The sequence below is a fragment of the Ursus maritimus genome, unplaced genomic scaffold (assembly GCF_017311325.1).
Source record: "Ursus maritimus isolate PB19 unplaced genomic scaffold, ASM1731132v1 scaffold_34, whole genome shotgun sequence".
Classification (NCBI taxonomy): domain Eukaryota; kingdom Metazoa; phylum Chordata; class Mammalia; order Carnivora; family Ursidae; genus Ursus; species Ursus maritimus.
In genome coordinates this window covers 12,290,487-12,316,562 of record NW_024426008.1, presented here as the reverse complement: position 1 = coordinate 12,316,562, position 26,076 = coordinate 12,290,487, and the positions used below count along the sequence as shown (strand labels likewise).

At 41.2% G+C, this 26,076-nt stretch overlaps 1 protein-coding gene across 1 annotated transcript in view; it reads left to right on the top strand.

The window, feature by feature from the left end:
• The window catches only part of PCSK5 (proprotein convertase subtilisin/kexin type 5), a 456,163-nt gene that overhangs the window by 368,939 nt on the left and 61,148 nt on the right, over nt 1-26,076 (top strand). Inside the window, exon 24 of the mRNA XM_008691034.2 lies at nt 564-632. Coding sequence (XP_008689256.2) covers nt 564-632 — 69 coding nt within the window. The remainder of the gene's footprint in view (nt 1-563; nt 633-26,076) is intronic.

Below are 26,076 nucleotides of genomic sequence, written 5' to 3'. Positions count from 1 at the left end.
GTCCAGAAAATGGGGCATCGAAGGAAGAGAGGGATGAAAGGAATCCTCAGGATGACAGTAAAGAAGATACTAATGCTATGGTTGGAAGATTTCTACCTGTGGTACAGCTGCGGATGAGTTAAGGACAGATATTGAGAAAATAAAGAAGCCAAATAGGAGCACAAGAGAAAACAAAAAGGTGTATAAGAGCCCCAATGTCATCAGAATATGAAAATAATAGTGTAATCGTGACAACATAAATACTGAATATATGCATTACTGTAGCACAATTTATCATTTGGGAGGATGGAAGTATGTCTGTGTTTGCTGGAATGTGGTGAAACCAAGCTCGTCTTTACCACGACAGGTAATGCACAAGAATAACGTCAACGGGTAGCATCATAATCGTGTTGTTTAGAGATTTGAAGGTAAAAACTAAAAGAAACAGCTAAAAGAATTAAGATTTGTTGTCTCTGAGAAAAGGGAAAGGGCAGAAAATAAGCTACACACCAACATATTTTCATAGCAATGAATGTGTCTCCACTCAGAGAAAATGAATAGTGTTTCTCACTCTTCCTGTATAGGTGAAGTTCACGACCCAGACTATGAAGAGTGTGTGCCTTGTGAAGAAGGATGTCTGGGATGCAGCTTGGGTATGCCACTTTTCTTTGTTGCCTAAAGAGTTGACAGAGCTTTTTTTTCTTTTCCCCCACGCCTCTTAATTTTGTCAGCAGGAATGTTGTCATTGTTATCACCGGTGGCACTATCGATACCCATGAAGTAGGCTCACGCCCATGCAAACAGGGTCGTGGTCGTGGTGGGAGATGCTCCCTTTTGAGGCAAAGGAGAGGTCACTCATCTTCATGAAACCCAAGTTTCCAGTTGCATAGGATGTGGCCTCTCCTTGGCTTCTCAAGGTCACAAATGCGATGAACCATGGTGGGAGAAAGAAACTCAAGCAAAGAAATGCCTAATTAATCGAACTCATTCGGCGTGTGATTCACAAACCCCCAAGTTTGGGGGGGGGGGTTCCTTTGCAGAAATGACTCCATTGGTTGGAGCCTAAGACAACCCTTTGAGAAGAAAGCAATGTGGTAACTGAGTTGAAATCCCCACCATACAATGAACAGTCCTTGTCAGTCTTCCATATAATTCTCTAACTCAAATCACTGATCCCTTTCTCCCCATACACGCCTGGTTTTCCTGTGGAGAGGGGGAGATGGACAGTCTGTACCACATAGAACCAATGGACTGGATGTAAAATGAAATATAGGGAGGCCACCAAATTCCAGGAATGTATCTTAACGTGAATTTAGTCAAGATATTGAAAATAATTAGCCTTTGGGTCTATAGATCTTTGTAAGAAAACCCAACCTAAATTAAAGATTGATGGAGTAATTTCTATTCATGGAGTTTCTCTATGATTGGTTAACTCCTCCTTCAAATCCCATGGGGGATTTGTTAAAATGCAAATTCTGATTCACAGGTCTGGGTAGGGCCTGAGAATTCCATTTCTAATAAGCTGCCTGGTTAAGCCAGGGCTTCACCAAACACTCACGAGGTTGGAAGGGGTCAGGCTGTGCCAGGATTAAGTAGACTGTTTACTGGCTTTACCTAATGGATTTCCTTGAATTCTTAAATGTTATACGTGAATTATAATTTATCTGATGGCTGTCACAGATTCTCTCTGCCCTAAATGGAAATGATGTATTTTCTATAATATCTGTAACTACAAAACAGAGGTTTTAGGAATTTGAACACCATTCTCCCATTACTTTCCACTATGAAATGGGGCGTATGTTACTGGAAAATAAAATCTAATAATGAAATCACACTTAGGAAGGGGTTAATATTTAGAGTAAGAGATTTAAGGGTAAAATGCTAATTTTCTGGGAAGCAAAATAAACCTAAACATAAGTAATAAAAGTACTAAAATTGAAAAGATAAGCAAATTCCAGTGTATCTTGTGAAGTGACAGGAGGTGGTCTTTCTTGCAGGGAGCAAGGATAAATGTCCTGACTATCTTGATTTCACATTTTTGCCTATTCAAGACTATATTTGCCCATTAGATTTCATATTTCAGCTAATTTTTGTGGTCTCCTTTTGCACCTTTGCTATTATTGTACTTGTGTGACCATGCTAGCATCTTTGTGATTGTGTGTGTGTGTGTGTGTGTGTGTGTGTGTGTGTGTGTCTGCGTGTCTGTAAAATCTCAAAACCTGGAAACGGTGACAACCATGATTACTAGGGGCCTACACTGTGCCCACCCTTCCCTTAGCTGATCTGGCTACAGATGAGACCAAGTGTGGCCGCTGGAAAATAAAATCCATATCAGATGTTGGCCATTTGGGGATTCAAAATCCACAAGAAGCAACTTGTAAAAAGAGGTAAATTAGAAAGTTTGATTCACTCTGCAAAGTGCTACAGAAATATTTAGTTCATTCACTCTTTTAAGAAAATGTAATGGTCTGCAATGTGTTGAGCGCTCCCTGGGGCACTGGGAATTCAGTGTTGATATGGTTGTGAACCCACTATTAGGCCCCTCTGGCTGTTACAAGTAACATACCTGGAACGAAGTCTTTTACAAGGCAACCTGCCAGAGTAGAGAGAGGTACAATGTTCAGTGGGATCACAGGAGAGTGACTAGAACATTCTAAATGCTGCTAAATTCTCATTTTAAATTAGAAAATTTCTCTTAGTTTATGAAGTCTCTATACGGTGGAACGTGTGTATTTTTAGATTGCCCTGGATGAACCCAATTACCATCTTATATTTGGAGTCTTGCTGATCTTTGCACTTGCGTTAAATCTCTTTTCTTGCTTCCCCTTGTTTGTAGGCCAAAAATAATACTTTTTATAGCTGATCTGTGTAATATTTGGTGCATACATATCATTCTGCCTGGACACTAAACTACTTAGAATAAGCTCTATGACTTACACACTGTGCTACCAAAAGAACTAGCAGCAGGCCTAGGATACAATAAATGTACAATAAGTTTATCATGTATAATGTTTGTTGAACTGAATCTGAGAGTTGCCAAAGCTTAAAGTGGGGATGCTTGGCTCAGGATACCCAGGGATCTAGATATAATGTTTTCTCTATTCGAACTTCATGTATGGCCCAAGAAGGGGAAATAAATCATATGATACAGAAATATTTTTTCATAAAATATTAGAACTATAAGGGACATTTGAAGGAGACAGGGTTTATCAAATTTCATAATTTTAATAAGATACAAATATAAATTCTAAAAGATATGAATAATTTACCACAGATTTTCCTGAGATTCCTCTTGTGAGAAGGGACATCATCCTTTGGAAAGAAAGAGCTCCATTTTCTTCCATTTTAATAATGTAGATTCATCTTTGAACCCGAGCTAGACAATCTCTAGGAGAGTTACAGAAAAGTGCAATCAGGGGTGCCTGGGTGGCACAGCGGTTAAGTGTCTGCCCTCGGCTTAGGGTGTGATCCCGGCGTTATGGGATCGAGCCCCACATCAGGCTCCTCCGCTATGAGCCTGCTTCTTCCTCTCCCACTCCCCCTGCTTGTGTTCCCTCTCTTGCTGGCTGTCTCTATCTCTATCAAATAAATAAAATCTATAAAAAAAAAAAAGAAAAGAAAAGTGCAATCAGTTGTTTTGAGACATTTTTTCTACACCATGTAGTGATTAGTTGTTGGAAATGGTGGAATTTTTTTTCTGAATTTTTTTTTTTTACTGCTTTCCAGATATTTAGTGCAACTATAGATTAAGATTTTTTACACCCAGTATAAAAGAACTCAAATTCCAGATTGACTCCGATCTTGTCTAGTTCCTGGGTGGAGTTATTTATTATTCCAAGGAAAGATTAACAAAAGAGGACAAAAAAAGGAAATAGGGTCAAAAAAAAAAGTGGCTGTTGTATTTTGAGCAAAATATTGCATTTACTATTCTAGGATGAAACAAGGGTGTTTTTATTATTATGGGGTTAGATTTCTCCTTTTTATTGAGATAAATTCACATAGAAAATTACATTAGTTTCAGGTGTGCAAATAATGGTTAAAATTTATATACATTGTGCAGTGATCACCACAATAAGTCTAGTTAATAGCTGTCACCTTAGAGTTACAGATTTTATTTTCTTGTGATGAGAACTTTTACAACCTACTGTCTTAGCAACTCTCAAACATACAATGCACCATTATTAACTGTAGCCATCATGCTGCACATTACATCCCCAGGATTTATTTATTTTATAAGTAGAAGTTTGTACCTTTTGACATCCTTCCCCCTCTGCCTCTGGCAACCACCAATCTGTTCTCTCTTAGATTTCTCTTCTTTATTAGGCTGAAAACAAACAGATCGCATTTTATATAATACCATCTTATTCCAAGGTGATTGGATGCGAAATTCTTTGTCTAGCTCGTATCTTGAATGGAAAGTCTAAGATAAATCAAAGTCTTCCAAATTGTATTTCTTCATTGAGAGAATAAGTAAATAGAGTCATTTGTACTTAATGTCTTGAGCTTGAGGTGTCTTTTTTTTTGTTTTGTTTTAATTTAGGGGCTATTGTAATAGGTTTGACACCTGATTATAACCTAAGATTTGGGGCCCATACTTACAAACCCTGACTTAATAATTGATTTTAATCAAATTGCTAAGATCTGCTTGTTTCCTTACTTTGTAAATAAAATAGAGGTCAATGTGCCTTTATTTTGGCTTAGAAGTAGGTGACAAAAATCCATTAATTTTTGCTCATTTAAATGGCTTTAGTCCCTACCCTTGGGGAAAAATATACACAAATTTAAAAATTTTAGGTACTTGTAATAAAAGAAAAAGGCTATAAGGATCCAACTGTTCCAAAAATAGAAGAGGAAGGAAAGCTCCCAAATTCATTCTATGAGGCAAGCATTACCCTGATACCCACACCAGACAAGACATCACAAAAAAACAAAAAAAGAAAACTACAAGCCGTTATCCCTAGTGAATATAGCTACAAAAGTCCTCAACAAAGGTGTAGCAAACTGAACTCAACAATATTTTCAAAGGCTCAAGTGGGATTTATTCTGAGAATAATAGTAAGAATAGCAAGAATAGTTCAATATTCATAAATCAATCAACTTGATAATCACATTAACAAAGTGAAGATTAAAAAACATGATCATCTCAATAGATGCAAAAAAAGCATGTGACAAAATTCAACATCCATTCATGATAAAAACTCTCAACAGTATGGCTTCAGAGGGAACATACCTCAACATAATAGAGGCCATATATGAAAAACCCATAGCTAATAATCATACTCGATGGTGAAAACTGAAGGCTTTTCCTCTAAGATCAGGAACAAGACAAGAATGTCCACTCTCATCACTTTTATTCAACATAGTATTGGAAATCATAACCTCAACAATCAGACAAGAAAAAGAAATAAATGTATCCAAACCAGAAATAAAGAAGTAAAACTGTCACTATTTGCAGATGACATGATATTATATATACAAAACCTAAAGATTCCACAAAAAAATCTGATAGAATAAATGAATTCAGTAAAGTTGCAGGATATAAAATCGATATACAGAAATCTGTTGCACTTTTATACACTAGTACCAAAGTAGCAGAAAGATAATTTAAGAAAACAATCCAATTTACAACTGCATCAAAAAATAAATTTTAACCAAATTTTATTTTCAACCAAAATTTTATTGGTTAACCAAAATTTAACCAAATAGGTTAAAGACCTATACTCTGAAAACTTAAGACAGTGATGAAAGAAAATGAAGATAACATAAATAAATGGAAAGACATTCCATGCTCATGGACTGGAAAAATTAATATTGTTAAAATGTCCATACCACACAAAATAATCTATAGATTCAGTGCGATCCCTATCAAAATACCAATAGTATTTTTAACAAAACTAAACAAATAATCCTAAAATTTGTATGGAACCACAAAAGAACATAAATAGCCAAAGTGATCATGAGAGAAAACCAAGCCGGAAGTATCATGCTCCCTGATTTCAAGACCTACAACAAAGCTATAATAATCAAAACATCATGGTACTGGCACAGAAATAGACACAGAGATCAACAGAACAGAATAGAGAGCCCAGAAATAAACCGATGCCTACATAGGCAATTAACTATGACAAAGGAGGCAAAAATATACAATAGGGAAGTCTTTTCAACAAATGGTGCTGGGAAAACTGGACAGCTACATGCAGAAGACTGAAATGGGCCACTTTCTTACGCCATACATAAAAATAAACTCAAAATGGATTAAACATCTGAAACCATAAAATTCCTAAAGGAAAATATAGACAGTAGTCCCTTTGACACTAGCCTTAGCAAAATATTTATGGATATATCTCCTCAGGCTAAGGGAACAAAAGCAAAAATAAACCATTGGCAACCCACCAAAATAAAAAGGTTTTGCACAGCAAAGAAAACCATCAACAAAATGAAAAGGCTGAATGGGAGAAGAACTTCTACAGCTCAACACACACAAAAAAAAACCCCAGACAATCCAGTTAAAAAATGGGCAGAGGACATAAATAGACATTTTGCTTAAGAAGACATACAGATTACCAACAGACACATGAAAATATACGCAACATCACTAATTATTAAAGATAAGCAAACTGAAACTATGAGATGTTACCTTATACCTGCTACAATCAAAAAGACAAGAAGTAACAAATGTTGAGGAGGATGTGAAGAAAAAGGAACCCTTGTGCACTGCGGGTAGGAACATAAATTGGTGCAGCCACTGTAGAAAACAGTAAGGAGTTTCCTCAAAAAATTAAAAATAGAACCACCACATGATCCAGTAATTCCATTATTATTTATTCAAAGATGAAAATACTAACTGGTAAAGGTATATGCTCCCCTATATTTATTGCAGCATTATTTACTATACCCAAAATATGGAAGCCACTCATGTCCATCGGTAGATGAATGGATAAAGAGATGTGATGTATACACACGCACACACACGCGCACACACACACACACACACACACAATGGAATATTATTCAGCCATAAAAAATGAGATCTTGCCATTTGTGACAATATAGATGGACCTAGAAGGTATCATGCTAAGCGAAAAAAGTGAGAGACAAATACCATATGATTTTACTTATACATGGAATCTAAAAAACAAAACAAAAACAGATTCATAACTACAGAGAACAAACTGGTGGTTGGTAGAGAGGAGGGAGGTAGGGAGTGGGCAAAACAAGTGAAGGGGATTAAGAGGTATAAACTTCCAGTTATCCAAAAAATAGGTCACAGAGATAGAAAGTACAGCATAGGGAATACAGTCAATATGTTGTAATAACACTGTATAGTGACAGGTGGTGACTACTTTCATATCACTGTGAGCATCGCGTAATGTATAGAATTCTTACATCACCGGGTTGTGCTCCTGAACTAAATAACGTTGTAGAACTATATTTAAATAATAAACATTTTTTACAAGATAAAGCTCATATAAATTAAGTGTCAAATAAGGGGACAAACATTTGTAGCTAAAGAATTTAGAAAAGGAGGGAACCTCTGACCGCTGAAAGTGATCAAGGAAGGCTTCCAAGAGGATGGGAGTTGGAATTTGCATGGAATTCAAATAGATAAGGGGGCAGAGCTGCATTGCGGAAGGGCTTTCAAACTGGAAAGCAGCAGGAAAAAGGTCTGGAGGGAAGAATTTTTGCCATGGATTTTAGGACACTGAATATACTAATTTTGCAGAAGGAATATAATATAGTTGCCCCCCCCATCCACAGATACACTTTCCATGGTATCAGTTTTGCATAGTCAACTGAGGTCCAGAAGCAGAACGATCCACCTTCTGCTGTATCGTCAGAAGGTCAGTAGTAGCCTAACGCTGCGTCACAACGCCTTGGTCATTCCCCTCACTTCATCTCACCACACGGTATTTTATCATCACAAGAAGGGCGAGTACAGCACAGTAAGCTATTTTTGAGAGAGAGAAAAACCGCATTCATATAATTTTTATGATAGTACGTTATTATAATTATTCTATTTTATTATTAGTGTTGTTAAATTTCTTACTATGCTCCATTTATAAATTAAACTTTATCCTAAGTATGTACATACAGGAAAAAACATAGTACACATAGTGTTTGGTTTTATCCATGGTTTCAGGCGTCCATGGCAGTCTTGGAACATATACCCCACAAATAAGGCGGAGGTGGGGGAGTCCTGTTAAGTAAATATAAGAGAATAAACAAAGAGAAGTTTAGAGAAGTGGTAGAAAACCATATCTTGGCTTCTGGACTAATGAGTTTGAAAGTATTCTGTGGCTAAAAGAGAATAATTAAAAGTTCTTTTAAAAGAGAGAGAGAGAATGTTTTGAAGAAGTGTTTTAAGAAGATTAACTTGGTAACTGGGTCAACTGGGTTTAGGATAACTGAAAGGGAGAAAGGCTGTAGGCAGGAAAATTAGCAGAAAATTATTTCAGAAATCTGGATATGAAGTAACAAGAGCCTCGTCTAAGGTAACAGCCAGGAAATGATGAAGAAAGAGCTAGGTTTTAAAAATCATGTGTAACTAATGTCCCTTAAGCCTTCGAAAAGATGCTTAACCTTGTTCATTGTATGGGAAATACAAAGTAAAACTACCATGACAAACCATTTCTCACATGTCAGATTGGCAAAAATTCATAAGCTTACAGTGCACTATACAGACAAGGCTGCAGGAAAACAAACACTCTCATTTATTACTGGTAGAAAGACAGAATGTTACAACTACTGCGGAAGGAGATTTCGCAGTATAGAACACAATTACATAGTCATTCATCCTTACCCCACGGCATCTCTTCTAGGAATTTACCCTGAGGATACACATCCACGAATTCAAAACAGCATATTCACATGTAACCCTCTGTGGCATCATCTGTGGTAGTAAACTATCTGAAACATCCTAAATGCTCATTCATGGAAGGCTGGTTGCATTCAGTAAGGTACACATACACTAGGGAGTGCTGTGTGGCCATAAAAAGAGCAAAGAAGATCGCTATGAATGGGCAATGATCTCACTAGGCACTGATAAGTAGAAGGTAAGGATATACATGTGTGCTCACACACATTTTTTACTTATTTTTGAATAAGAGATACAGAGAGAATAAGCCAGAAAACTAATGAAAATGGTTACCTATACAGAAAAAGGTGAAGGAGATGGAAAGGAAGCTATTCTACGTATATCTTTGTACAGAGTTTTCATTTGAAACATTGTAAGTGGTTTACATATTCATAGGAAATGACACAGTAATTAGCGTGAATGGTTCCACTGGCCAATTTGGGATAATTTGATCATCGAAACATACAGATGATAAAGAATCACAGTTCAATTAATAAAAATAATCCATGCCTCAAAATGATATTTAAAGAAGAGAAAAAGGAAGAATTAGGGAAAATAAAGGGAAAGGCTCTTTACAACAGCTTCAGCCAACATGTACACAAGGAAAGAAGTAGAAAATTATAATTTTACATCCCCTAGTGTATTGACTCAAAAGAGAGTCATCACTGGATGCTACAATCATTAGGTGAAAAACTGGGAACAGGATAATTGTAGAGGCTCAAAGTACTTCTATAGTGAATTACGATGGAGGGATTTGCTGGTCACCAACCTAACTTAGTATAGTTGGTATCCTAAATTCCATCCAACTTGATACCATGTATTTCCTGATGTGATACATTAATGAGACACGACATTACCTAGTATCTTGACAACATTATACAACATTACCTAGTATTCTAGTATCCTTGTCTAGACCAGTGATTCCCAACTGGAGGTGACTATGATCCCAGGGACATTTGTCAATGTTTTGAGACATTTTTGGTTGTCATGACTGGGGCGCTGTTACTTGTATCCAGTGGGCAAAGGTTAAGAGTGCATCTAAACATTCTATAATGCAGGCGACTGGCCCCAACCACAAAGAATTATCTGGTCCAAAATTTCAAGGCTGAGGTTGAGAAACCCTTATTTAGTCTGAAGATCACTAGCCTGAAGATAAATCCAGAATGTGGGATGTCTATAAGACAACTGGCCCACACTCTTAAAAAAAAAAAAAAATCAACAGAATGAAAAAACAAAAAGGGACTTAATCCAGAGAATAAAGAGCTAAAACAACTAAGAAAATGTGTAAATATTTATTGGAGACGGGATTTTTAAAGTTTTAAAAAATATTTGGGGGACCATTAAGAATATATGACTATAATTGAATAACATCGAATTAATATTTCCTCAGCTGTGGCAATTGTGTTGTATTAAACGGAGCTGGTCCTTTGTCTAGGAGATGGGTGAAAAGATATTTAGGGATAAAACATCATGATGCCTACAACTTATTTTCAAATGGTTCAGGGGGGAACAAAGATCTAGCTAAAGCCTGCAAAGCTGTTCATTGCACTATTTCAGCCATTCGGTAGCTTAAGAAAAAAATTTTTTTCGTTGGAGGCATAAAAGTACTTCATGCTGTGTCAGCTGAGAGGATGTAGAAGCAAAGATACCCGAGTAGCAATAAACACACCATGGGTCCAAAACTTGATTTGCTAATGCCAATCTCCAAAAAAAAGACGCCAAGGCTCATGGAGCCCCGGTTGATTCTGGGTCTGGGCAGGAAATACAGAAGCTGTACTGCAGCACCTGTCGTGACAGAAAGGGAGGAAGTGCTCCCCGAAAGAAAACACCACAGCGCTGGGGGGCGAGGGGGTGGTTATCAAGGGGGCACAGGAAGGAACCGAAGGAGTTCCCAATAGCCAAAGCCGGAACGATTGAGCAAAAATACAAATAAAATAGTATTAGCTTGTAACCCAAAATAGAAAATAAAGATTCATGAGTTTATAGCGATATAAATAAATGAATGGTTGAATAAATAAGTAAATGGAGAAGAGGAGACGAATCTTCAGTGCAAAAGAAGTCCAAGTAACTTATTTGGCACTCTTCCCTCCAGAAGTGGCGCATAACCCTCCACCCCTAAGTGTAGATGTCACAGAGTGACTTCCTTCCAAGAGCGCAGTATGGAAGGGAGGAGGGGAGAACTTTAGAGTGGCAATACCTGACAAGCACTACCTCGTCCAGGTGATCAGGGCAACGCCAGTAGTGTTATATTAATAGCACATGCCCAGGGCACCTGGGTGGCTCAGTCGGTAGAGCATTCAACTCTTGATTCCCGCTCAGGTCATGATCTCAGGGTTGTGGGATCGAGCCCCATGTCAGGCTCCACACTGAGTGCGGAGTCTGCTTGTCCCTTTCCCTCTGCTTCTCCCCCTGCTCACATGCTCACTCTCTCTTTCTCTCAAATAAATAAATAAATAAAATCTTTGAAAAAAAATAGCAGATACCCTTGATACGATGTCATGAGAATGGCAGTTCACCTCTGTGGTCTTCAACCCCAAAACCCATAACCCCAGGCTGATCATGAGAAAAACATGACAAATCCCAATAGAAAGGTATTTTGTAAAATACCTGATTAGTACTCCTCAAATCTGTCAAGGTCATCCAACAGGTCAAGTCTGAGAAATTGTCACAGTCAAGAGAAGCCTAAGGAGACACGACAGCTATGTGCAATGTGGTATCCTAGAGAGGAACCTGGGATAGAAAAAGACATGAGGTAAAAACTAAGGAAATCTGAGGACATTATGGACTTCAGTTAATAATCACCATGCCGCCATAATAAAGGGCATGAGACAACTATTTGGGGTGTTGGAAATGTCCTATGTCTTGATTATTGGGGGTGATTATATGACTACACATTTGTCAAAATTCATACATTCATTCATTCATCATGAAAATAGGTCAATAAATCTGACTTAAAAAGCACAGTGTTAGGGTAAACCTATTAATCTCCCTTTTCCTGTCCCTACATGGCCTAACTATAATAGTAACCTAATTGCTTTAGCATTTTTTTTTAAAGATTTTATTTATTTATTTGACAGAGACAGAGACAGCCAGCGAGAGAGGGAACACAGCAGGGGGAGTGGGAAAGGAAGAAGTAGGCTCCTAGCGGAGGAGCCTGATGTGGGGCTCGATCCCATAACGCCGGGATCACGCCCTGTGCCGAAGGCAGACGCTCAACCGCTGTGCCACCCAGGCGCCCCTGCTTTAGCATTTATTGAACACTTATCTAATGTTCCAGGGTCTATACTAAATTCCTTAAGCATATTACCTCATTTAACTCTAAAGAGTTGATGTCATTGTTCACATTTTGCAGATGAAGAAATTAAGCTTAGAACAGTCAAGCAACTTGCATAAGGTCACGGGGCTTGTTAACTACTAAAAGCAGGAATTCATTCTGCAAAACCCAAGACCAAAACCCATGTGTTTTATAACTGTTCTATCCATACCACCAAATGCTCTTCCCTTCTAATTCTAGAGAAAAGAGTAGTAGGCTTTATGGACTCATAAAAAGATAAAAGAAAACCTTACTTCCTGCCCTCTTCCTCAGTCTACACACAACAACCACTGTACTTCATTGGGCTACAGCTCTATGCCCAATGACATGAGTTGACTGTACCAGTCAAACAGTGAAACTGTTGATAATAGCCCTGCAAATTGATTTGGGGTCATTGTTCACCTGAAGCTGTCAGCTTTGAGGACCTCCATCTGGAATGTTCTGACACTGGGCAGAGCTGACAGGGGAATCCATAACAGAAAGCAGGCAGGCATGCTCTCAATTAGCTCTGCATTCCCCCACTACCCTTAACCTCTGCAGTTTTATTCACCTTCATAGAAACTCCTTTGCTCTCTGAGAGAGTAGGTTCCATGATAAGGGTATGCCTGGCAGGATACAGCCCTCTCTCCTCCACATGAATATGAGGCGAGCTCTCTCAACCCTGTCCCAGATTAAATTCAAGCTTCAGGTCCAGGAATTAGAGAACCAATCTCATTTATCCTTGGTACTCTTTCTAGGAAGGAGTGAGACCTCATTCATAGAAGAAACAAACATCTGAGACAAGAAGTTCACATTTTAGTTTTCCAATGGGACAAACATACAGGGTTTTTCAAATCAGATATTGTGATCACAGATCTCTATTTATTTCACTTGTACCCAGATCTCCCATTGGACCTTTTCCAAAATCGTTCAGCGGTGGGGGGGGGGGTAGTATCAAACAGTTTGGGTACCTTCCAAACCAAAGGCATCACCCACTGGCCAGCCAACCTTAGTGCATGACCCGGGTGCTTTCCGACATCAGCCCCACAGAGTCCAGGGTGTGTCTTTTCTTTAAAAGGCCAACCCAGCCAGCTTCAGAAGAAGGATTCTAAATTCACCGTCACCAGTTTGCTGAAGAAAAGAGAAACAAGCAAGCTCCATTAGACAGTGGTGTATTAAAAACAATATATAAACTACTTGTTTTTATTTTTCATCAGAGCCTCCCTCTCCCCACATTTTCTAAGTGTTACCTCATTTCAAAGATGAGGGTTTTGAAAAAACAAAACCTTAGGGGCATGGGTTGAGTGCCTGACTCCGGGTTTCGGGTTAGGTCATGATCTCGGGGTCCTGAGATGGAGCCCCCTGTCGGGCTCCACACTCAGCATGGAGTCTGCTTGTCCCTCTTCCTCCTTGTCTGCTTCTTCCCCCGCCCTTCCCCACCCTCTCTCAAATGAATAAATAAAATCTTAAAAGAGAAAAACCTTAAAAAAAGAGAACCCAATCTTGGAAGAATTTGTAGCAGTTGAGCAGTATCCTGATGGCTTGTTCATCCTGGCTTTCCTCATGAATTCACTTTGCAAATATTTATTGCATGCTTTTGTGCTTGCTGCTGTCCCATCACTAGTTGAGTTTATTCCCCCAAATAATAGGGCCATATAACCTAGTGTTTTTCAAGCATCATCTTCACCGGCACACTGCTAAACGCTTAATGTTAGATGATGTCTTCTCACATCTACAGTCCGATGATTTTTATGGATGGAGAAACTGAGCATTAGGGAAGTGTTGAAACTTGACCCATTTTATGCATGTAGGAAGAGTAATTAGATAGTCAGTCCTAAGCCACCTGCGCGTAACTTTGTTTACTCTGTTGGCTTAGAAGCTCTTTGTCACATGCACACACTAGGATTGGCAGGGTTGTGCCCAGATCACCGATGACCCCCAAATCTCAAGACCTTAAAACAACAAAGGTTTTTTTTTTTTTCCCTCGTGCCACATCCCCATCATGGGTCAGCTGGGAGCTCTGCTCTTCACGGTCCTCAACCCAGGACTCGGGTTGATGGAGTACTCAGTACCTTGTCATGGCAAAGGAAAGTACACCGGCTCTTCACGCTCTCCCCAAGATGTGACGGTTGTAACATCTGCTCACATGTATTTTGGTGAAAGCAAGTCACGTGGCCATGCCTCAGCTCACAGGATGGGGAAATGCAGTCTTGCCATGTGCCTGCCAAAAAGAGAGAAACTAATACTGCAAACACCCTAGTGACATTCTCACCATGGTGACGACGGGGACCGTTGCTGGTGTGTGCCGAGATCTCACATCATATGTTTGTACGTGAAGTTGTCCCAAACATGTGCCCGCTGTGTTTTCCTGATTTCTCTCTTCTGCCCTTCTGGCCTTGCCTATTATCTTCCCCTGGCAGTGTCTGACTTTCTCCTTCTACCAAAGGAATTCTTTTAAAGAAGTTGCTATTTCTTTTTTAACTGATGGAGTCTGCTCTCACTTCCCTGATCCCTTGGCCACTGAAGAGTCGAAAAGAGGACCAGTGATAAATGACATGTGGTCAGTGGGTGGTGAACTGTCAGCTGGAAGGACCTTGACCTTTCTTTACCCCACTCTTTCAAATCCCTGTTGTGAGAATAACAATATGCTAGTACCCTTGCCTTTATCTGCTGCCCAAGGAATGTGTCCCTATGAGCCCAGTCTTGGGAATTTGGACAACTTTCTTTCATTTTTAAAAATTTGGTTCAAGAAATATTTGCTAAGCATCTACATCAGGCGAAGATGGGGTATGAAAGAGTACAAAGCGTGTTCTCTGCTCTCAAAGGGCTTGCATGGAAATGGAGAAGGCCAGTGGTTCTCGGCCCTAGACGCACATTCAAATTGCTCTGGGAGATGTAAAAGGCCAGGCTGGGACCCACTCCCAATGTTCCTGATTTCACTGGCCTGGGGTGAGTCTCGGGCATCAGTGTTTTTTGAAAACTCCCCAAGTGATTCTAATACGCAATCAGAGTTGATTAGGATGGGTATACACAAACCGCTGATTAAGACAGGCATAGAAACACATAATTTCAACATGTTTCGAATACTTTGTTGAGAATGGAAGCTGAAGCGGAGGCAGCTATATTGTAATAATCATAACTTGTTGTCAACCTCATGCTAGGTGCTCAGCTAGGTAGGCACTTTACAAGCATGATATTTATTTAATCTTCCATATGATCCTCTCTGTTTGAAATCCTTATCTCCAGTTTATAGATGAGAGCACCAAGACCCAGGGAGTTTGTCATTTGCCCAAGGTCACAGAGCTAGCCAGTTTTAGAGCCAAATTCAAACTTAGAACTATATGGCACCAAACCCACAGACACCCAAATATTTGCTCTTTTTCCAGAGTAGATTGCACTCATACACCATTTTCTGAAAGAACATAAATGACAGTCACGGAAAGGTCAACCTGCCATATTGGTTTCGTTCTTGGTTATAATCCTTTGCTCTTTAGCTGCGCCCCCTGACGTTTCCCTTTGCTCCCTGTCCTATGCTCAAGTTCACATTCTTATGGTTACGGGGGAGAAGAAAATAGTGGCGAGGTATTCTAAGTTCAATTCTGGAGCAATGAGCTCATCATCTTGGCTCTTGGTGTTATTACACTGTTTTCCCCCCAGAGCCGGGTATAATCAAAATTCCTCCTACTTGTTGTGTAACTGACCTGCAAAGTTGAGCTGCAAGCCAAGGCTGTCTGGATCACGTATGCTTGCACAAAGAAAACTGAGCCAAGCACTTCCAAAACAAACCTAGTGGAAAAAAAAGCACAGAGTGTGGCCGAGCACAATATATGGGGTGGAGGGTTTCAGAAGACCATCTGCCATTCCTGAGAGCAATGTGGGGTTTGTGGCATTAAACCTCCAGTGACTGGGGGTCGGGGCTGTTGGGCTGATGGAATGGATTTCACTTTTCCGGAAGTATCTAGAAACCAAAGCGAGTGTCTCTTTTGCATGTTTAAGAATAACAAGTTGGAAAAGTGTTGTCAAATTACTTTCTTTTGGTGAAATAGGTTTGATTTTTCTAAAATCCCTCAGCAGCCAAGATCTCAGCCTATGTCTGTCTATCAAGTTCAAAACGAAAGTAGAAGTGAGACCAGCAGTAATGACTAGAACTTTGGAAGGTTGGATCTAACTTGATTTTGTGGAATCGTGGAAAACGGAGTCTGAAATCTTAGTATCTTTTTATCTCCATCCTTCCCCTACCACAGTGAAAGTCCTTGGGCAAATCATATACTCTTTGGTTTCTTAATTCCATTCTGTTTTATGAAAGAAACCATCTGTAAGTTGCCTTCCTTCTACCTTCTCACATGGCCCTAGAGATTATAATGAAAACTAAAAGAGAATCATAACTCAAGTTCTTCAAAAGAGAGAAACCAAAGTAAAATTTTATTTGCTTTCTCTCCATTTCCACCCATTGTCTTTCCTACCATATCTGCCATCATCAAGAGGCCTGCTGGTGTATCTGAGGCCGCACATCGAAGCTGTGTGCCGCTGTGTCATAAGCACTTAGTATAGTGCCTATCCTGGGTAGGCATCCAGTAAACACGTGGCTTTTGTGCCTGTCATTAGGGGTCCTTATTTCACCCAATGTCCCATCTCCCTCTGCCACTGCCACCTAGTCATTTCAAGTCGTTTGCCAGATGGTAGGAAGAGCTTCAAGCTCCGCTGGTTAAGGAGAAAAAAAATTGATGTAAACCACAGAGCAGACACCAGAATAGAGGAAAGCTAAGTGTGGGTGAGGCAGGAGCATCTGCAGATTGATACCCAGCTGCTCAGAAGGCAAGTCTCCAACCAAGAGTGAGGCCAACAGTGAATGTCAGTAAATTGCCTCCGCACCTCTAGAGTCTGAAATCCCAGCCTTCCAAAAGTCAACGGGAGTGTAATTTGGTATGAGTCCAGACTCATCCTTTCCATGAAGTCTCCCTGCAACTCCCACCAGACAAACCTTGGCTGCAGCCCTACCGACAGCCTTCAGCTCGGCTTCCAGCACCATGGGCCAACCCAGGGTGTGAGCAGAAGAATGGGGACCAAAGAGCACAGCATGCTGGAGGAGGCAGTGGGCTCAGGGACAGGGTCTGGGCAGGCCATGCCTCATTTACCAGCCCTTGGCTAAGTACCCAAAGTCAAAGTATTAGAAGGCAGGGGGTATCCAGGCTGACATCTCCAAATATAGTCATGTTCCCACTGGTGATGTTGCTGGGTCAATCGAGCCTTTTCCCCTCCTAGTTATGCCCATGGCCATCTGTAGCAGCCAAGTTTTTTTTTTTCCAAATTTTGTTCCATAAAAGCTACGTTCCAACTATCTGTCAACTGTCCACCGCTAGGTGAGACATGTGAATGATGCTTTGTGTGAATCGGACAGGCAATGCAGAGCAGCCTAGCCTGGGCCATCAGGGACTGGAGGCCCGTCAGGGCACTCGGGGAGCAGTGTTTCTGCCTGAGAAGCCCCCCCACCCCCACCCCCACATTCAAACAGATCACCAGCAAATCCAAGGACAAGCATTGCCTCCAGAGGGGTAACATGTACAATTTGGAGATCCAAAGGGTGGAATATTAGAGCAGAAAACTTTCTCAATCTCTCCAACTTCTAATTTGGACCAGAAAGAGCTGACAGCCTGATTTATCATCATGATAGAACTTTATGCCCTAAAATAATTGCTAGAAACCCGGATGTTCCACTAGAAAAATAAATCAACCTAAATTCTGATCTCCATATTACCATGTCGCCAACATTTCAGTGATGACATTGAGCATTTGGGTGAGGTCTGAAGGTGAGTCCTGAGAGAAAAAGGAGGTTGTTTTGAAAGGATGCTTACTGGAAAGCCCAGTACAATCGTGCTGGCTGTCCAAGGCAATTGTAAAATCGCAGATTTATTATGTTTAGCAGAATGTAGCCTGTACATTTGAAATATTATCCAAATGACCTGGCTTCCACTTAGAAATCTTCTATGAATTGAAACAAGTGAATTAGGGAGGCCTCTTGCCTTTAGCACTGATGGGTCTGTGGGAGGTGAGTCAAGAACCATTTATAGTAGTGATAAAATACTATATTTAAGGCTGTAAAAATTTGGCACACAAGGTCTCGGTTCAGAAGTAAATTCGTTTTATGTGCTAGCAAAGGAGCAACTGAAAAGTTTTACAAATGGGAAGTTTGACCTGCTGAGATTTCAAGCATAAAATCTGTCAATTACTCCTTGGGACTAGGTATAGTAATTACCCTCTTGAATGTTAAAATGCAAATCAGAACCATGAAGTAAGTAACAGCATAACCCTACCGTGGTATGCATGGCTAATGACAGTTACCCGAAGCCATTGTCCAACTGTCCCATTACGTGCCCAAATGTGCATTGACAGGATGGGTCACTTGGGAATTTAGCAAGTAACTGGGAAGAAGCTTCAGAACCCTGTCCAATGAACAAATACAAAATCTGATGGCGCATCATTCTTTTGATTTGCCAAGAAGCCAGTGACCCTTTACTTGGGAATTCTATGGCTCCATCTAGAACTGGTAGATAATGCTTGGCAATCGAGAGATGTGGGCTTTAATCAAAAGAGCCTTACAAATGTAATCTCCTCCACATCTCTGACCTCATCACTGACCTCTGCCCCTCACTCTCCAGACACACAGGAGGACCCTGATCTGAATTGCTTCTAGCCTATTCCTGCTCCCAGACCCTGCACGAGCTGTTGTCTCTCCTCGACCTAAAATGCTCTTCTCAAGATATTAAATGAATGTGACTGGTTCCTTCCCATTGTCCCAGCTCAGTTCAAATATCACCTTTAAGAGGTTTCCCTTCAGCACCCAATCTAAAGACAGCGGCATCTCTCCATCCCTCCCTCCCTTCTCCCTCCTCCTCTGACCTCGTCCCTCCACATCAATCCTCCCCCAACACATCAATCACTATATTTTAATTCTGGCAGATCACATACAATTAGCAGATATTTTAATTTTTTTGTTTGCTTTTAAAACTTGCTATAAAACTTCTTCCTTCACTAAAATGTAACTTCTGGGCTGGCAGAACTTTGTTATATTTCTCTAACAGCACCTCTAATCCTGCCTACCCCGTGTAGATGCTCAATACATGATTTTTGAACAAATAAATGAGCAGACTCCTCCCAGGTACACTGTGTACAGTTTGAAAGAGCTTTCGTGGAGCGGGGAAGAGCCCCATCTCTAGTCCCAGAGCTCATTTCAGGCAAATCATTCCCACTTGCCTCTGGACCTCACATACTCGTCTGGAAGCAAGAGGGACTGGACAGGATTGGTGGTCTGGCACCCCCATTCTGTGAAGCCCTCTCTCCCCTCTCATCCACTGCCCCAAATTTAGCCAGAGAGCCTTGGCTGTCATCTTCAATAACATTTTAACTCAAGTTCGATAAACCCCAGAACCTATGAATATGTTCCCTTCACCGCAAAAGGAACTTAAAGATGTGATTAGGGTTAAAGATCTTAAGAGGGATATTACCCTGGGTTATCGAGGCGGGCCAGCGCTAAGCACACGGGTCTTTATAAGTAGAGACACTTTCCAGCTGCAGTCAGAGAGCAGAAACCTACTGTTGCCGGTTTTCGGCTTCCTCCCCTAAAAGGAATGCTGGGGGCATCAAAAAGCCAGATGTGACCCTCCATGGACAGCCCTCCAGGACACGGATCTCAGTCCTACAACCACAAGGAAATGAATTCTGCCAACAACTCGAAGGACCAAAGAAACCTATCTTTTGCTACAGCCCCCAGAAAGGAAGCCAGCTTTGCAGTGACTCTGATGTCAGCCCAGTGAGTCCCATCATGGACTTCTGACCCAGAGACCTAGCATGGTACATCTGTAATGGTGTAAGCTGCTAACTGTGTGGTAACCTGTTATAACAGCAATAGGAAACTGCTACACTATTTAAAATACATAACAACGTGAATGGCAAGGGCTCAACAAATGCCACCATTTCTTATGAACATTATTAACGGCATAATTATTAATACTGTTTTACTATCTCGAAAATCCCTTTCTACCTTGATGCTGAGCTCCGAATTCTGAAAGTCCTTGTCCTGTCTCTCCTGGAATAGCTTCCTTTTAGTTGTCTTGGGGAATCGGTCACCAGCTTCATGCATTGAGTGTTGCGCTGGAATGAAGTGAGAGGAAATTTCCTGAAAGATAAAACCAGGAGTGCAAATTAGACTCACTAAAGAGGGACAGCTGGATAGTGGGTACTTCGGGACAGGATACCTTGAAAAGGACACCATGTGACCTATGAGTAGTTTGGCTGGGAACACTTAACCTGAGTGTAAACAGGAGGAAATATCAAGCAAATGCCAAATGAGAAACATGCTATAAAAAGAAAAAAAAAAAAGGACATGTTGCCTTTTTAAAATGTCAGTGTCACAAAAGACAAAGATGGGCCAAAGCGTCATTCCAGATTAGAGAGGACTCCACAGACCAGGGGCTAAAAGTAATGTGCGATCCTAGAATTGGGCCAATTGAAAAACAAAAATGGAATATAGAAGGCAGATTACATAAATGTATTTCTTTACATTTCTGGAAGTTGATGGCTGCACTGTGGTTGTACAAGAGAATGTTCTTATTCTTAGGAAATAGGCACTGAAATAAATATTCGGGGGGAAAAGAGCCACAATGTATGCATCTGACTTCGAATGATTCAGAAAAAAAATTAAAATAAAATTAAAAAACATACACAGAGAGGAAGTGAGCAAATGATACAGCAAATGGGATGAAAAGTTCATTGGTGAATGTGAGTAAAGGTAAAGGGTTTTATTCTTCCAACTTTTCTGTAAGTTTGAAGTTACCATCGAATAAAGTGATAAAAGAGAAACCAGGCAAGTTTGCCATCCAGTAAAGAGAAGGAATCGTTCACGCATAGTGCCCATTCAAGCCACGTTTTCTTCTGATTTCTCATTCCGGCTGAACCCATCTTATTACGACTGCCTGTTTTTGCAGACGTTTCGAATGCATAGCTTCTAAAATTAGACTAAGAAAAGTTCCTCGAGGTTCCCTCTAGGCATATTAAATGTAAATCCTAGTCAAAGAAAGTACAATTTTCAAATAATCCACTACTTTTAGATGTGATAGTTCTGAGACCCTGGACGCTCGTGTAGTGCAGGGAAATAGTCATAGCGTAGGCCCAATAAACACGTTTCCCCAAACGGGTAGCAAGGCTGTCAGCAAAAATGTTAGATGAATGACGTAAACAGTCCATCGTCAAAAGTAATTGCACGTACTTACATGTAGACATAATTGACAGTAATGGGTCCAAAGGAGGGATCGCAGTGGCTTGCGTAAATCACAGGTGTGTCCAAATGTTCCTGAATGTGTGCCTATTTCATTCTCATTGCAAATCAGCCCTTCCACCTTTTACAGTGTTGGTAAGTACGACGTTTTTGTAGAAACTGAATCCCGTTCGCCTCTATTCATGTAACCAACGTCTGTGAGCGTTTGAGCTTTCTGTGGTCAAGCCAGTCCCCCTACCATCGGTGCCAAAATTTTTAAGAAAATGCTACAGATTCCCAAAATGTATCAGTGCTTGGGAACATTGCCGCATCACCCGCAATGAACACTCCCGCACTTAGGCACCCGTGTGTGCATCTTGCATTTGATAATGTCTCATTCAGTGGTGTCTCGAGAACCTGGAATGAAAATGACCGCGGCTCTTTGCAAGGTTGGTGGCTTCTGTCACAGTGAAGAAAGAAACGTTGAGCATGCTTGTCCGTGTAATTGGCGACCATTAGAAAAATTGGGAGACCCTCTTTCATTGAATCCCTTCGGAGTCACAACAGAGCCCATCTGGAGCATAAAAGCTCTAAACCTAGAGAAAAGAAACAGCATGGATGAGCAGCGTTCGTGCACTTTCTCCATTCAGTGGGGGCTAATAAGGAAAAATGCTGAATTACGATGATTACCCATGCCTTGAAAATAGCTTATCACCTGCCAATATGAATGGAGGGCCCCTGCAGGGCTGCGAAATGACAGGAAAAACAATGGCCTTGGAGACAGAATCTCTGGAGGGTCTGAGAAAGGAATCTCAGCTGACTGCAAGGCGGTCAGCCTAACGAAATGGAGCTCTTATTCTAAGTGGACCCTGCAAACCAGTCCTCGGGTGTTCCTGGGCCATGGAGAAGAAAAAGAGAGGAGTGTCGCGGAACAATCAGGCCCATAAAATGTGAAATGAAGGAAAGAGGGAGCCAGCAATTTTCCAAAGAATCAGACTAGATACACAGCCAATCTAAGTTATTTCATGGTGGGACAGAGCTCTCCCCAAATTTGGCAGATAATCGTCAACCTGCTTTTTACTTTGTGTGATTGTGTAGACTTAATCATACTGTGAAATCTCTCTTGTTTTCAGACCTAAGTGCCACTGGAATGCTGTTCGAGTGGTCACATGAGGTTCATTAGGAAGAAGAGCTGGGCTTTGCAGGGATTGGGTGTTGGGCTGTGGCATGGAATCTTTTCTCTGTCATCACAAAGCTCCTGTGTGAAGGCCATTGTAGGCGCCACGGTAGAGCGTTTCCAGCCCTGCAAGCCCCAACCCCCAAGACATAATGTCTCAGTGGTGGCCTGCTCATTGGCAGGTGCCAAGCTTTTATTTTTATTATGATAATGGATTCATTTCCCCATGAATCGTTTAGATTAAGTATTACCACAGCCTGAGTTCTCTTTTATGGCCAACTCTTCACTTTCTTTCCTGGGGCATCAAAACAACCAGGATTTGTTTATTAATTTTTGTTCTCTTTGGGAATGGCTACCAGGAGAAAGGGCAATCAAAAATTTGAAGAGTATTACCTTTTTGTTCAGTAATTTATTGCCCACCCTCACAAAACCTACATACACGCTTGTGGGTACACACACACATGCTTAACCATGGGCACAGCACTGTTCTAACATGGGATTGGAGGGGTGGATAGACTCCCTTTGTGCTGGAGACGAGGATATGTGCCGTTTATTACTTGATGGTAGCCGGGGAGGGGGAGAATATAAAAATGTTTCTAATGTTTCACTACATTCTAGATAAATCAGTGTTGGGCTCATAGTACTGCTTCTAACAGTCTTTCATCTTGTTCTAAATTTCTTACCCTCAGCTCAATCTACTCCGTTTGAAGCACCTTGAAAAGCTGCTACTTTCGGAGAATGTGCCCCGAGGGTCTCTCCTTCTTGCCCATCCCGTCCCACACCTATGCACCTTGGCAATGTCTCTCTCCCTGAAAAATAATGCCCTTCTCATTCAAAGTTAACACATGGAGTGTTTTTCAAAGCGCTCATAGTGACACAAGTTGGGGTGACATTTACCTGCATGGATCTGTACGGCTCTGGGTCATAGCTGAAAGCATATCTCCTGAGTACTGAGTGTGTACCCCATTCTGTAGGAGAAAAAGAAACTGTAGAACGTGGTTTTGATCTTCAAAGAACTTAAAACACCAGGCTAGTGGTCAGTAAATTGGATTTCGCTTTCAAGCTACCACTAGTGATCTTTTGGTTTTGGTCAAGTCCTGAAAACTCTAGATCTCAAAATCTGCTTAAAAAAAAAAATGGGGAGGAGGTAGAAATTGAACAAGCTCAAGGGTCCCAAATTCAGATACCTACTGGTGCCAGCATCAGGTGGGCCAGCCGGGGACTCAGGCCCACAGGAGATACCCATCCTGGACCCCTTTGCAGCTCAGCCCGTCAAGGGTTTCGGGCAGAACTTTGAGTATTCAGACTTCCACGAGAAGTCTTTTGACTTCTTTGAACAGAGTACGGGTCAACGTTGTGCTGGCCAACAAAACATTTCTGCAAACCAGTTAACAGCTTCTGGCATACAGGCAGAAGGCCTACCAGGTCCTACCTTCTTAGTTTATACGATATTTGGAGTCATCCCACAATTGGCGTGCAAGCCTAGTATTCAGAAGGGCGTATGGACCCCGGAAGGATGGTCCCTGGGTCCCTCCAGCCATCAAATGATTACAAATTGTGCCCATCACTCATCACTATTTCAGCAGTTCCAAGTGTTACTAATGAAAATCCAGATGGGTCTGCTGACTTTTGAGTAGGAGAAAGAGCTTAGAAAGAGCAATTAAAGGAAACAAAAGTCAATTTTTAACTGTAAGAAGCCCTTCCGGCCGATGGTATGCATAAGGAAGAGGAAGGGTCTCAGCAACCCCCCCCCCACAGCTGTTAGAAGGAAACGCATAGAAGTACAGAGAAAGAAGCGATCGAAACACACCTTATAGTCCACAGAAGCCATCAAATCACACAGGAGAGAAAACGGGTAGCAGTGAAGAAAGCACCAACCACGGCAAAACTCTCAGATCCAGGGAACCATTTTTGAAGACAACGATTTGCAAAATCTGTGAGGTTTTAAAAAGGTAGAATCAGAGGCCAGGCTCCAAATCTAGAGGGAAGGAGAGCTTCTCTGGTTGGTTCCTCCTGATTAATGAGTAAAAAGTCATCCAGTTGCCATAGCAACTTGAAGATACACAAAAGAAAACATCCCTTCTTTAAAATATTCCTGATGATGAATAGGCAGAGTCTTTAAAAAGATCTTTCTTAAAAATGTAAGAGGCTCTTTTTTCTTCCCCCCTATGAGAACATATCATAGAGGATGGCTCTGTGTGTGTTTCCCCAGATAACAGGACTTGCTTACACAAGCCTGAGTTTGCTTACACAAACCAGCAATTTGGGCAAAAAGTAATGACCAGAAAATATGTCTGTTGGAGAATAAATTGTTTTTCAGCAGTTTTGTTTCTGTTTAGGCAGCAAGGGAGACAAATGTTTGTTGTCTTGATTGTCTTTTTTCTGACAATACATTTCTTTGGGGTTGCCTTGGACGCTGAGAATGTGAAACGCACCTAGGCCGAGTCAGGAAATGAAAGGTTAGGCTTCTGTAACCTTCTCTTGTTGTCGAAATGGAGAAGTAATAAAAAATATGACTTCGCTGGGACCGCACGCCCAGTCCCTTTGCCTTCTCCAGCTTGGCTCCCACTGCCCCGGACACTTATTTCAGGATCCAAAGGATTGTTCTGTCTTGCTCCAGGCTGTTCAACTTTGGCAGAATATCCTGAGTCGATTGGAGAGTCCAAGCAAGTTCTTGAAATGAAAACTGTAATGATAAAATATCCTGGGGACCCCTTCTGTAGGCGGCGGAAGGCTCTTAATCGAATGATTTGGGTAACTGGCTGGTGCAAAGCCCAGCTAAGCATCTCAAGGCCCGTGGCCTGGACAGGCTTTAGCTGATGATGTGATGGGGGCTTTTGCAAACCAGTAGAGGGGTCAATGGTCTTGAGTCGCATGGTGAGGCTGCATAATATGGTCTTTTAGAGTGGGTGTGTAAATATTTTTAAGCAAGGATATGTCATCTTAAGTAGAGGCAGTGTGGAGGAGACAGAGAAGTCACTTGGAGTTCATAGGAATGGAAGTTTCCAAATCCACATTTGTTTTGTAGGACTGTGGTCAAGGGACTGAGGTCCTTTGGGGCTCGGCTTACTCATCCTTAACATGAGGAAGTTGGACCACGGTCAACTGAGCAAGCATATGCTACATGTTATCATCTCCCACCTGTGTCCTCAACGGCCCCTACTCCTGAGTGATAGGCTCGGCACATAGCACCACTCAGCTGCTCAAGCCAAAATTCTAGGAAACTCCATTTCTCCCTCTCTCTCTGGGCTTTGTTTAAAAATAACTCTCTCCAGGGGCGCCTGGGTGGCACAGCGGTTGAGCGCCGGCCTTCGGCTCAGGGCGTGATCCCGGCATTGTGGGATCGAGCCCCACGTCGGGCTCCTCTGCTATGAGCCTGCTTCTCCCTCTCCCACTCCCCCTGCTTATGTTCCCTCTCTCGCTGGCTGTCTCTATCTCTGTCAAATAAATAAAATAAAAATCTTTAAAAAAATAAAAATAAAAAAAAATAAAAATAAAAATAACTCTCTCCAAGACTGAGAACC